Source organism: Drosophila erecta, unplaced genomic scaffold (assembly GCF_003286155.1).
Source record: "Drosophila erecta strain 14021-0224.00,06,07 unplaced genomic scaffold, DereRS2 tig00000021-arrow-pilon, whole genome shotgun sequence".
NCBI lineage: Eukaryota > Metazoa > Arthropoda > Insecta > Diptera > Drosophilidae > Drosophila > Drosophila erecta.
In genome coordinates, this window is record NW_020825198.1 from 15,456,272 (window position 1) to 15,467,664 (window position 11,393).

The 11,393-nt window shown below is 42.1% G+C and overlaps 3 protein-coding genes across 3 annotated transcripts; 1 reads left to right on the forward strand and 2 right to left on the reverse strand.

The window, feature by feature from the left end:
• The first annotated feature begins 116 nt into the window (after positions 1-116).
• On the forward strand, positions 117-1,895 carry LOC6545999 (nuclear fragile X mental retardation-interacting protein 1). Its single transcript, XM_001972775.3, has 3 exons — positions 117-383; positions 440-726; positions 784-1,895. Exons 1-3 carry the CDS (start codon positions 147-149, stop codon positions 1,862-1,864), a joined length of 1,605 nt encoding a protein of 534 aa, XP_001972811.2. The 5' UTR covers positions 117-146; the 3' UTR covers positions 1,865-1,895.
• A 5-nt stretch (positions 1,896-1,900) lies between these two features.
• On the reverse strand, positions 1,901-2,679 carry LOC6546000 (mediator of RNA polymerase II transcription subunit 11). The gene is made up of 2 exons (XM_001972776.3): positions 2,521-2,679; positions 1,901-2,464 (listed from the first exon to the last, which is right to left on the reverse strand). The coding sequence occupies exons 1-2, from the start codon at positions 2,591-2,593 to the stop codon at positions 2,013-2,015; spliced, it is 525 nt and encodes a 174-aa protein (XP_001972812.1). The 5' UTR covers positions 2,594-2,679; the 3' UTR covers positions 1,901-2,012.
• Positions 2,680-2,771: 92 nt separating this feature from the next.
• LOC6546001 (protein terminus) lies at positions 2,772-4,045 on the reverse strand. Its single transcript, XM_001972777.3, has one exon. The coding sequence runs from the start codon at positions 3,972-3,974 to the stop codon at positions 2,817-2,819; it is 1,158 nt and encodes a 385-aa protein (XP_001972813.2). The 5' UTR covers positions 3,975-4,045; the 3' UTR covers positions 2,772-2,816.
• Positions 4,046-11,393: the final 7,348 nt, after the last annotated feature.

The following is an 11,393-nucleotide window of genomic DNA, read 5'->3' on the forward strand; positions in this document are numbered from 1 at the left end:
TAATACAAATGGATTAATAAATATTGTTAAGCAAAACTGCCTAAAAAATAAATTTGAAATATTCCACTTATACAAAATTAACAAAACTAGAATTTTATAAACACACCTTTAGTATTTAGTATATATTCGATAGCTCCGGTCACACTATGGCGATTCGCGCACATTGTTTTCAACGTTTGTATCGCAACGAAATGGATGAAAAGGTGCTGCCGAAGTTTGTATTGCCGTCTCCAAAGTTCGGCAAGACCAATGGATCCACCGCCTCCAATCACCTCTACCTCACCCCCAGTGGGATGACCCTGCTGCCGCGGTCCAAGCAACCGCCACCCATGTACGGCGCACGAGGATCAACAGTACCAGCGAAATATCTGCACCAGGAACAAGTGAGTCTGCGTTAGTCCGTGATTATTTCCTAAACATAACTTAATTGCATACACAGAGCAGCCCAGTCAGCGTGCCAGCATCCTGTACATCACCTGTTTACCACTCTCCTCCGCGAGCCGAATTTTGTCACACATGTGGCATGGAGCTGGCTAACTTGCAGGACATGAAACGCCACCTGGAGCAGCACGAGTTCTGCCCTGCCGATGACTGCGACTTTGCGGCGCTCCACAACATCCTGGAACGGCACATAGAAGCCAATCACATCACGGGAACCTACGTGAGGGTGAAGAAAGTTTGGACCGAGGAAGAATTGGCCGCTTGGAGGGCAGAGCGAAGGAAAAAGTCAGTTAATTAGTAGCAATTACTTGAGTTCTTTACAATAAGCCGTTCAAATTGTAGATTTCCCACTGCGGCCAATGTTGAGCTGGCTAGATTAGCCAAGGAACAGCGAATTAAACGCGGAGAGCGCCTTGAGGCTTCCAAATCCCGCTTCGGTAACCGGGAAGATCGCCAAAGGACGCGACCTAACGTAGATCGCAAAGAACGTTTTGATAAAAAAAACAAGACAAGGAGAGGTGCCAAAGGCAAAGCCAACGACAAGAGAAAACGTGTAGAAAGTGCAAACAAAACTACTGATAAAGCAAATGAAGCTTCAAAGCAGATAGAAACTGAGGAAGATAGAAAAAATGAGGAAGTAACTCGATGCTTCCTGGAAAATGGTAAATTTGGTGGAACTGGACAAATGCCCGACTACCAGCACTTGAAGGGAAAAGTTCGACAACAGAATAATGCGTTGTCTAGCCTTCTCGGAATGTATGGTTCAGATAGTGACGAAGAAAGTGAAACAGAGAGTGACGAGCAGGATACAGGAGACTGCAGCAAACAAGTCACAGCACACGTAGAGAGCTCCATAAGTATGCCATATGAAACCACAGAAAAGGGTCCCGTCCTTGATGATGCAACTGCTGAGGCTTCAAATACACCTATCTCTGTTGAGAACCCTCAATTCTGTGAGGATCAACCACCAACACCAACGTTGGATATGACAATTTCAGAACAAGTTCCGCCTGAAACAAACATCAGTCAAATAACTCCATCTGCCTCAGAGCCTGCCAAGGAAGACGGCTCCTCTGACGAAGCACCCGATGAGGAGCCCTTCCAGCGAGTAACTGAAGCTATAACAGCGCCAGCTTCACCCAAAACTGAACCAGTGGAACCGAAGCCACAAACTGCACCCAAAAGAGCTGCTCCAAAGCGAATTTACGGCTTGAACTACAAGAGAGCTCGCAAACAAACCCCGAACACCATGTTGTCGAAGCTGTTGGAGACGGATATACGTCATGAACGAAATGTCTTGCTGCAGTGCGTGCGACACGTTTGCGAGAAGAATTTCTTTGGCATTGGTCAAACTAAATCAAATCAAGAAACATTGGATACCACTTGTGATAAGTCCGTTGATTCAACACCGGATGCATTATAACTTTACCTTTTAGCATAGCAAATAAAGTACAAATAGTAGAATGCAAATGTATTTCTTAAAAGGTCTGCCACTTATGGGTGACAAAATGTAATTGAGTGCGATTCAATCTAAAAAAATGAAAACCCCTACCCTTAAAGATAGCCCCACATTAGTTGGTTGACATGGAGGAGTCTCCGCCCATGGGATGATCGCCCCCGCCGGTGCTTCCTCCACCCGGTTGTTGTTGCTGCTGTTGTGCCGCCTGTTGCATTTGTTGTTGTTGCTGCTGCTGCTGTTGTTGCTGCTGTTGCTGGGCGGCGGCATGTTCCTGCTGCCGCTTCAGTTGCTGACGAGCAGCATGCGAGTGCTTGGCCTTGGTTTCCTCCAGTTCGCGCACTCTGGATCTGGCGTGCTGGATGCGATGCCAAGCCATTTGGAGCACCTTGGCGGAGGCATAGCCGGAACCCTCGTGCGGCTGACCCGTGGACACCTGGGTCAAGTAGTTGATCTGCTCGGAAAGCTTCGATTCCACGCTGGACAGACTCTTGAGGAACTGCTGCGACTGGGTTTCGGCATTTTTCTGGGATGACTTTTCCTTGCCCAACTCCTGCAAGGCTTGTCCTGGAAAAATACGTAAATGTTACCCACTTTTTGGTGCCTAGCTAGTCTCATCCCACCTGCACTCTGCATGCACAGGATTATCTCCTTCTCGATCTCGTCCAGAGCGTGTATTTTGTCCAGAGGATTCATTGCTTTTCGTTTTTAACATAAACAAATCAAAATCGGCCGGATAATAGAGTGACCAGAACACATTGAGTAGGCTTTAGGGCGAATGTAAATATACCAAAATGTAATGACTGAAATATACTAAACATTTCAAAATATCAGTCGAAAAAATATTTGTATTATCCCAAAAATGAAGAATTTTAAATAATTTATTAAGTTGTATATCGATTAATATTCTAAAATGGCTTTAAACTCTCTTGCTTGCCAATCCGACCCAATCATATTTGAAGTACTGTTTTGGCAGGGGCAAACAATTCTCGTGCAACTCGATGGCGTCCTTGTCCATGTGCCACACCATAAAGTTCCTGCCACAGGAGATCTGCTTGTGGAGGGCAAGGTGCACCCGGTCCACGAAGTGGGACTGGCACTGGCGGCACTCGAAGACCCGATCCTGGGTATCCATCCGCAGGAACTTTCTAATATTTCGGATCTCAACCAAGCCCTGAAAGTCGCCAACAACGTCCGTTTGAATGATGAAGGTGGGCGTGTTTTCGACATCATCGCCTCGGAGCAAATATGGCACCGCATATAATTCCTTGGAGGTGCTGCAGACCCGAAAAGTGTAAAGGTTTATTTTTAGTGTAGCCGGAATATGTTGGTCCATTTGGTTTAAATAAGTTTCAGAAAGCTTTTTCAAATCAGGCTTATTACTTCCATTTTCGTTGACTTCTGCTGCGTTTTTTACGCGGTATTGCAAAGGGAGTTTGCAGGAATTGCTTTTAGATGAGGCACAAAATCTCTTGACCGTCACCTTCATCCTTCTGATGACACACGCCTCCAGTGGAACCCTTTGATGGAGCAGCACATAGTTGCTGATCTTCTCCAGCAGCATGGAGAATATCATGTCCACCGCCTCACCAATATCCAAATGGTGTTCGATATTTAACGGACTGCTTTCGTAGTACATTCGCTCCTTTTTCACATCCACGTAGAATCCCACTGTGGCCTCCAGTTTTTCGGTACCATAACTTAAAAATCGCAGCAGTTGAGGAACTGCATCCATCCCAGCTTCCAGAAGAAAGTCGTTGGTCCTTGCTGCAGTGCTTCCATCGCACAGGATAAACTCTTCGATGGCCTGGTCCTCGATTCTGTTCAGGATGTCTTTTTCCTCCGGACCAATTTGAATCCAATGGCCTCTATTGTCCTGGACATCATTTCGCCAGTGGTGATGGTATGGTTCGCTGACTGGCACTCGACTTTCACATGTGGTGCAGTCCGCTCGCCTTACACCATTGACGAAAAACTGATGGCGGAAAACTCGGGAGTTTTCCTCGATGTCAAAGATATAGCGCGATTGTGTGCGACGAGTCATGACTAAAAACTTTCTGATGCTGGCTGACTCCATCCAGTGTTTTATATGGAATTAAGATTGCGATGGCTCCTAGGTAGCAAGAATTGGCAGGTTTAGGTATGCATGTATCTGAACCAGCTGCTATTGATCAATTCTTAAACGCTAGCAGGTAGATATCAGTTTGGCAGGTAAAACAGCTTTCTCTCTCTTTGTAAATCGCAAATTTTGAAATAACTACCTTGGTTTTATTACCCTGAAGGATTATTAGCAGTACTTCACGAAGAGCTGCGGCCTTTAAGGTGACAGATTTTAAGTAATGAGGCCTTTTTTGGTGTTAGACCATAATTGGAATCTCCTAATAAGCCCTATGTATTTCCTTTCACGATTTGAAATGGTTCAAGAATCCTATTTTTCTTTTCCCATTATAAGTTCATCCTTACTCTAAGCCAACTAGGTAGAATTGATAAGCAAAGCGACCTAATTTTACATTTCACTGTTTTGTCAAGTGCATAAATATATTTTCTACTTTACACAACTAAAGTATTTGCACGAAAGGGTATATTTTCCATAAAGGACAATTCCCATGAATTTTTTTGGCCATAAATATTATCATTTAGTTTTGATTCCTCGTTCCCATAAAGGAAAAGTCTTTGCCATAAAAATATACTTACAGAAACACCAGCATTTGTGACTTTTTGTTATCTATAAAAGGTAATTTTTTGGTTGCACGACCAACTGCTAACTGATATGAAACCAATTCACGTAGAAAAAATGTAGAAACGGCTCATGTTTTTAAAAGAGTATTGTTGTACTATGTTGGCTTCAGGAGTAAAATTAATATTATATTATTGTATAATGCTGCACCTATATTGGAAATTCCAGTATCTAAATCGAAGAGTAAATAAATAAATTTAAAGATAAAACTGATTTATATTCCGTACCAAACATTTAAATATTACGTACATAACATACGATATACGTATGCCTCTTTAATACTTTGTAGAATGTAATGTTAGCATAAGGGAGAATCGGCGAAATCCTTATTACCTGGACAGGATGCTTCGCAACCGACTTTTTAACATCCCCACTGAGCCTGAAACTTCCCCTGCAACCCGAACAGGTTGTACGACCTGTTGGTCTAAATCGACCTCGGTTCGAGTCGAGTCCTGGAAAATGTGTTCCCAGTCCGCGTGGCCGAGTAAGTTCACTTGGGCTCCCGTTGGTGGTGGCCCGTTTGACTGCTGGCTGATGGTTGATGGCTGTTGCTTTATGGCTTCTTTAGTAGTTGAAGCATATTTGAGGCGTTCGTTCGTCCTTCACACGCACACAGGCGTACAGGCACGGCCACACACATATACTATACATATTTCTACAATATGTATATTATGCCCACATATTTCGTACTTTTGTCGCTGGGAAACCTCACGTGTCCCTTCGCCATCGCAGCTCATGTGGGTGAACTACCGAAATGAAAATAGAGTAAAAAAATGTGCATGAAAATAGAAACAAACAGAAACGCCGACAGTAAAAGTAAGGGAAAACTGCTGCCTGGCATCTTTTTACGTATTTCGGTTGTTGATTTTCCTATTTCACTCCTTGCCGCTGTCGTTGAGTTTTCCTCTTGGCCGTGGAATTATGAGCGCTCGTCCTTCCCCATTTTCTGTTACTTTTCTGCTTCCCATTCTGTATCGTTATTTTTGTTCTTCGGCGTCCTGGCATCCTGACGCCTGTTTTTCCAGCTATTTTGTTTGCTTTTATTTTCGCTCCTTTTGTTTTGGTCTGATTAAAAGTAAAGTTTTTCGCGGGTTTTCTCTGGACTGCACGGGTGTTCTATTTAAAAAGGGCATTTTGAATTCCACATTTATGTCTTTTTTTTAAAGTGGATTACAAGATAAACTTTAGGCGCCTACAGAAGCCAAGCCTTATCGCATTAAAAATATCGCTTTGAATCAGTTTTAATCAAGGCGGTTTTCCTAATTTGATCTTATCCAGCGAAAACCCAAATTGCTTATTGTTACATGTTAAAAATGTTTCCTCATTGTATTTATCCAATGTTTTAGTTTGGAATTTAAATTTTCCCTGAATGCTTTCGTTTCAAATGCTTTAAAATTTGAATATGACTGGCCTTCTAACCCATGTGACATCAATCAATGTGTTTAATTATGTATCAACTTTTTATTAGTTCTATTTGAACTCAAACAGTTTTCGTTTGTGCTGACCCGTTTAAATGTACTCTTCATGTATCAACCATCAATTACTGAATAATTGATGGATATTAATAGCTTTTGGATGAAAACTATACGAGTGCAACGACGAAAATGTTTCAATTTATTTTTCCACTTTCCCACAAACGGATACGCAAAAGGCTGAGTAAACAGAAGTTAAAGGCCATAGGTCAAGTTGGTAGCTCTTCAGCTTATTCGCTCTTATGTTTGAGTTCACGTTGTCGTGCAAGGACTTTTCCTTTTTGGGCTCAGCCTCTGCCACTCCCCCTCCTTGCCTTTTTCCTTAACCTTGCTCTTACCTGGTAATTAACACTTTGTCGAGCTCATAAATCTTTAAACATTGATTTTTAATGGTGGCATTTTAACGCTTCGTCGAGCAGGGGAATCAGCATGTCCTGGCCACCCAGGACACGTGCAAGCCGTATTCAGGGAAATCGCAAGGGGGCTGTATACCCGTGGGAAAAATTAATAAATTATTGGGGCCGGATGGGCAGAGTACACGTGACTGTTTGTTTTTCCTTCGGTTCCTTTCATTGCCGAAGGTTTTGAAGTGTGTTCAATGGGTTTCCATGGCACGCAAATCATTTATTTTAAATAAATATACACAATTTATGCAATAAAATCGAACATTATTATTTATAGTCGATTGAAAAATGCAGTTGAATGGCCATGATAGTTGACGATAATTGCTTACAAGGCACATGAAGTTGAAGGACTTAACAGGATGCTGGTGCCAATCATTTTAGTGCATTCGGGCGAAAAAAGGAAAATGTGCTGAGACTGAGTGTATCCGATTGTTTTAGTACCACTCAATAGGACATATTGCATAACTAAACGCTTTTACTATTATTGCTTTGTATGGGACACAAGTGGAATAGTAGTTTATAGTTATGCCGCATACAGCATGCCCAGCTCTCATTTTGTACGGGGTATGAAAACAGCTTAAAACGATAAACGCACTTGAACTTGTGTTTGCATTTCGAGTTCTTAGCTATTTCTCTTTGAAGCTTTTTGCATTAAACGTGCATTTAGTGCAGTTTCGACACAAGCAAACCGGAAAAAAGGATACCCGACCAGCAAAGTCCGCTCCGAATTTGTATATAAAGACACAAGCGCACAAATAAATGTTGTTCTTGCCATTGTGTGTGTGAGTGCATGTGTGTGTGTGTCAACGAATTATGTCCCCCAGATGTCAGTGCAACACAAGCGGGAAACATGACAATTCCGCCTGCGACCGCCCACCAGAAAGTCCAACAGCAGTAGTTCTATCCATAAGTATTCATGCATTTATGCGGGGTGCCACTCCCCCACCACCGCCCACTGCCCCTTGCCGGCCACGCCCCCACTTCCGCCCACGTCCCACTTCTTAGGAGAAAGCTCATGTGAGTCTGTTTCTTTTCTCGTTCAAATCTGTACAACTGACAGGGATGGCAATTTGTGTTTTTTGTTCCATTTGAGCTGGTTTTCCTTAATAGTTTCGTTGAAAATATAATGCAGCTGTATCGTGTATGCATTTATACACACATTAATAGGGCTTCAATGAATTTGGGCTTAAACGCAATTAAAAATATCTGAAATGAAGTATTTAGTATATAAGTATGAATTAATGAAAGCTGTGTAGAAAACATTAAGCAGAAGTGGTGATAAAACATAACATTAATTTCAAAGTTTAGGGGTTTGCCAACACTGGCTGGATTTTCCGTAAGAAAGGGGCGCTGCTGGTGTCGTGGGTGTGGTCGATTGTATTCCATTTGTCAACAGCAGCGCGGGGAGTGGGTGGCTGAGCAGGACGTGGACCAGGACGTGGAACTGGAACTGGACGTGGGGAGGTGAGGGCAGGGGACTGGGAATCACTGGACGTGGCAGCCAAAAGGCCAGAGGAGAAAAGACGCTTCTGTGCGGATTCTGCTCCTGATTATGGCACATCAGCAGCTTTATTATTATGCAAATACATACAAAATATGAATTATGTTAATGCCAAGTGTACACACCATACACACGCAGGACACACAGCTTTGTCCAGAGAATGCAGCTCCTCCGCTTAACGGCCTGCAAAGCCGTCAACTTTGCTCCGCAAAGAGTCCTCTTCTCGCCCGGAAACTCCGCTCAAAAATCCTTGGCTCGTGTGAAAGTTTTGTTTTTTCCGTCTGGGTAAGAGCTCTGGAAAGCATGCGGCTTGGCTAGATGAGGCTTTCCTTGGATTTTGCCGAAGAACAATCTCAGATCGAGTGGCGTGTCGACGGCGAGGAGTTTTCCAACTTCAGTGCGGTTGCAAGTGCCACAAGTCTTAAGTCTCTTGAAAGTATCTGCATCGAATGAATCTCACCATAAATTGTCAAAATATGTTTATTTTATTCATTATAATACTTCTAGATATAGATGCGTTAATTTATTCGTTATATACGTGCGATAAAATGCAACTTAAATGCCTTAATTGCGGGCTTTTGTTTTTATTTAACTACTGTGTTCCACATGCAAAATTGCAAGCTTTCCTTTTCAAAGCAAATACATGTGACAATGGCGAAAGGAAATGCATTCAATTAAATATTACCTGCTCAGCATTCTTATTGTAGAATGAAATTCAATGCACTTAAAGTTCAATTCATCCTATTCACCTATTTGAAGAGGGAATTATTTGCTATTATAATTGCTTATCTGTGCATTAAGATTTGCAATTCCATTACATTAATTACATAATTGAAATGGCAAGCATAATATTTTCACCCTTATGGCATTCCATTATTTTGCACCATAATCCTACCTCGATTGCACAGCAGCTCTTCAATCAAAGAGATTGAGAAACATTGCGGCTGTTCGGGCTTGAACATTGCGCCTGTTGTCATGTGAGCCAAGTGAAATTGCTTCCCATGGCTCGTATCCTTTCAAACACTTGGCAAACGCAATCAATCTTCGGCGATAAAGGCATACAGCAAAAGGCGAAATGTAATAATTTAAGCATATCCAAATGCAATCGCATATCTTCTGCCTCAATGCACCGGGAGGAAAAAGCCTTTGTTTAGTATGATGTTGTAATTTGTTACTCGAATTTATTTTCTTCACTTGACTCGATATAACGTATGCAAAAGGTTTAGGAAAGGTAGTCTTCATTAGGATCGAAGTTAATCCACCCTGTACATCAGTCCGTTTGTCCTTTTATCTGTCCGTTTGTTTGTCCGTTTGTTTGTCCGTTTGTCTGTCCGTTTGTCCGTCCGTTTGTCCGTCCGTTTGTCTGTCCGTTTGCCTGTCCGTTTGTCCGTCCGTTTGCCTGTCCGTCCGTATGAAAGTCGAGATCTGAAAAACTATCCAATTGAGACTAAGCATCCACATTGCAATGACGAATGCGCTTACTTGCAGAGTGAAGTAAAATAACCAAAGTAAGAATAAAACTAGTGAAAACCATTTTTCCCCGTGTAGATGCAGTTCGTACCGCTGCTTTGTGGGCTACAAAATGGCATCGCATGAGCCGATAAGTGCAGCTGGGGCAGGAACAGAAGCTGCAGCCATAGGAAACAATACTAGTATGTCCCGGCTTAGATCTGCTGGGATCCGGGGTTCCGCTGCTCCATAATAAATTGTTTTTGCATAAAATTTCCAAGAAAAATGCCTGAGTGAAGGGGCCGCGGGAGGTGGGAAGGCGGAGGAGAGCTGGGGAAATGCATATAAAAATTGTTCACCTTTGCCTCGATTGCATATTTATCATTTCAAGCTGCCAGCGGGCAAATAGGGTGGTGTGGGCTGGATTTACCTGTATGGCTTACACACACACGCGCACACACACACGCACAGCCACACGCACACACACAGAATGCACGCATGGACTGTCAACACTTTGAACTGTTGCACCAAAGGTTCCATTTTCCTCGGAGCCTCCCGTTCGAGCCATGGAAATTGCTAATGCATTCAACAGTCACATCGCAAGGCCCACATACGTCCTTAAATATATATGGCTTGCGAAATACCCCAGCTTTATATATGTATGTATATACCTGTGGAAATCTGTGCACCGTAGATATCTATCGCTAAATCAATGCCTTCTTCCATAATATGCTGTGCTTGCTGTAGCAATTTTACACAATTTCGCATTTGCCACTCGTTATTGTTTAATGCGCTTTTGGAAGTGGGCTAATTCGATCATTTCAAGGGGTTTGCCATTCCTGTGTAATCCGATGTCGTTTATTAGATAGTTGGCACTGCATTTGAAATACTCAATTTTAGATTAGATTCAGAGCAATTTACCTGAGTAGAATGCGTTTGCAAAAGTGCGGTTTGCCAGTAAATTTATAATCAAGTGCAAGTGCCCAATAGGTTCAATATCATCCTATTAAATAGTGTTTATCATCCCAAACATAAATGCTGAAAAGTTGAAGCTAAAAGTTCGGCAATTTATTATGAATAAATAGAGCATTTGCTTGTCATCGACTTTGTTTTCGCCTGCTGTTGCCATGGAAAAGGACAAAAGCACGCTTGATAAAACAATTGCAATTTGTTTACACATGCATCCAGCCCCACGGCCCCCTCCCGTATTTTCCGATTTAATAGTTTATTATGTAATATTATTATTTTGTCCTACGGATGCATAAGAGTGAGCATTATTGATGGGCAAGTGCTGTGGAAGGGTGTTTGTTGTCACTATTGTTATGCCATTTTGTGTCCTTAATTATAATTGCGCTTGTGATGATTTAACAAGGACAATAGACAAAGGACATTACTTGCCGCCAGAGCCTTTGAGTGGCTTTCGAACAGATGCATTTCGGCATTGCGGGTTAAATGTGCATAATTTCTGTATCGCAATTCAACTAGTTGCTTGCGGGCTCAAATAATTGTCAATGGCGCAGAAATCTTAATCGCCTGCATGCTACTAGTCAAGGGTAATTTTTTCCATTAAATATGACTTTGCAGTTTATTTCTGAGTGATGAATTATGCATAGGACATTAGACATAGGAGAAATGTAAAAGAATATCTTGACAATAAGCTATCTGAATGAATCATTGTATAATATATGAATTATTAATATATATCATACTTAAGCGAGCCCTATTTTTTGCCATGTTTTCTATGTTTGATTAAGGCAGAGCTAACCGCTAATATAAATTGCGAAAACCATTGTGCTATCTTTGTTTGCCGATTGAGCTCCACGGCAAGCCGTCAAAAGTCTCGAATTTCCCACAAAGTATGCAATAAAGGAATCTATAAATTGCTTTCAATTGAAATTACCACCTCACCAAACTAGGTGGCTGCAGCCGGGAA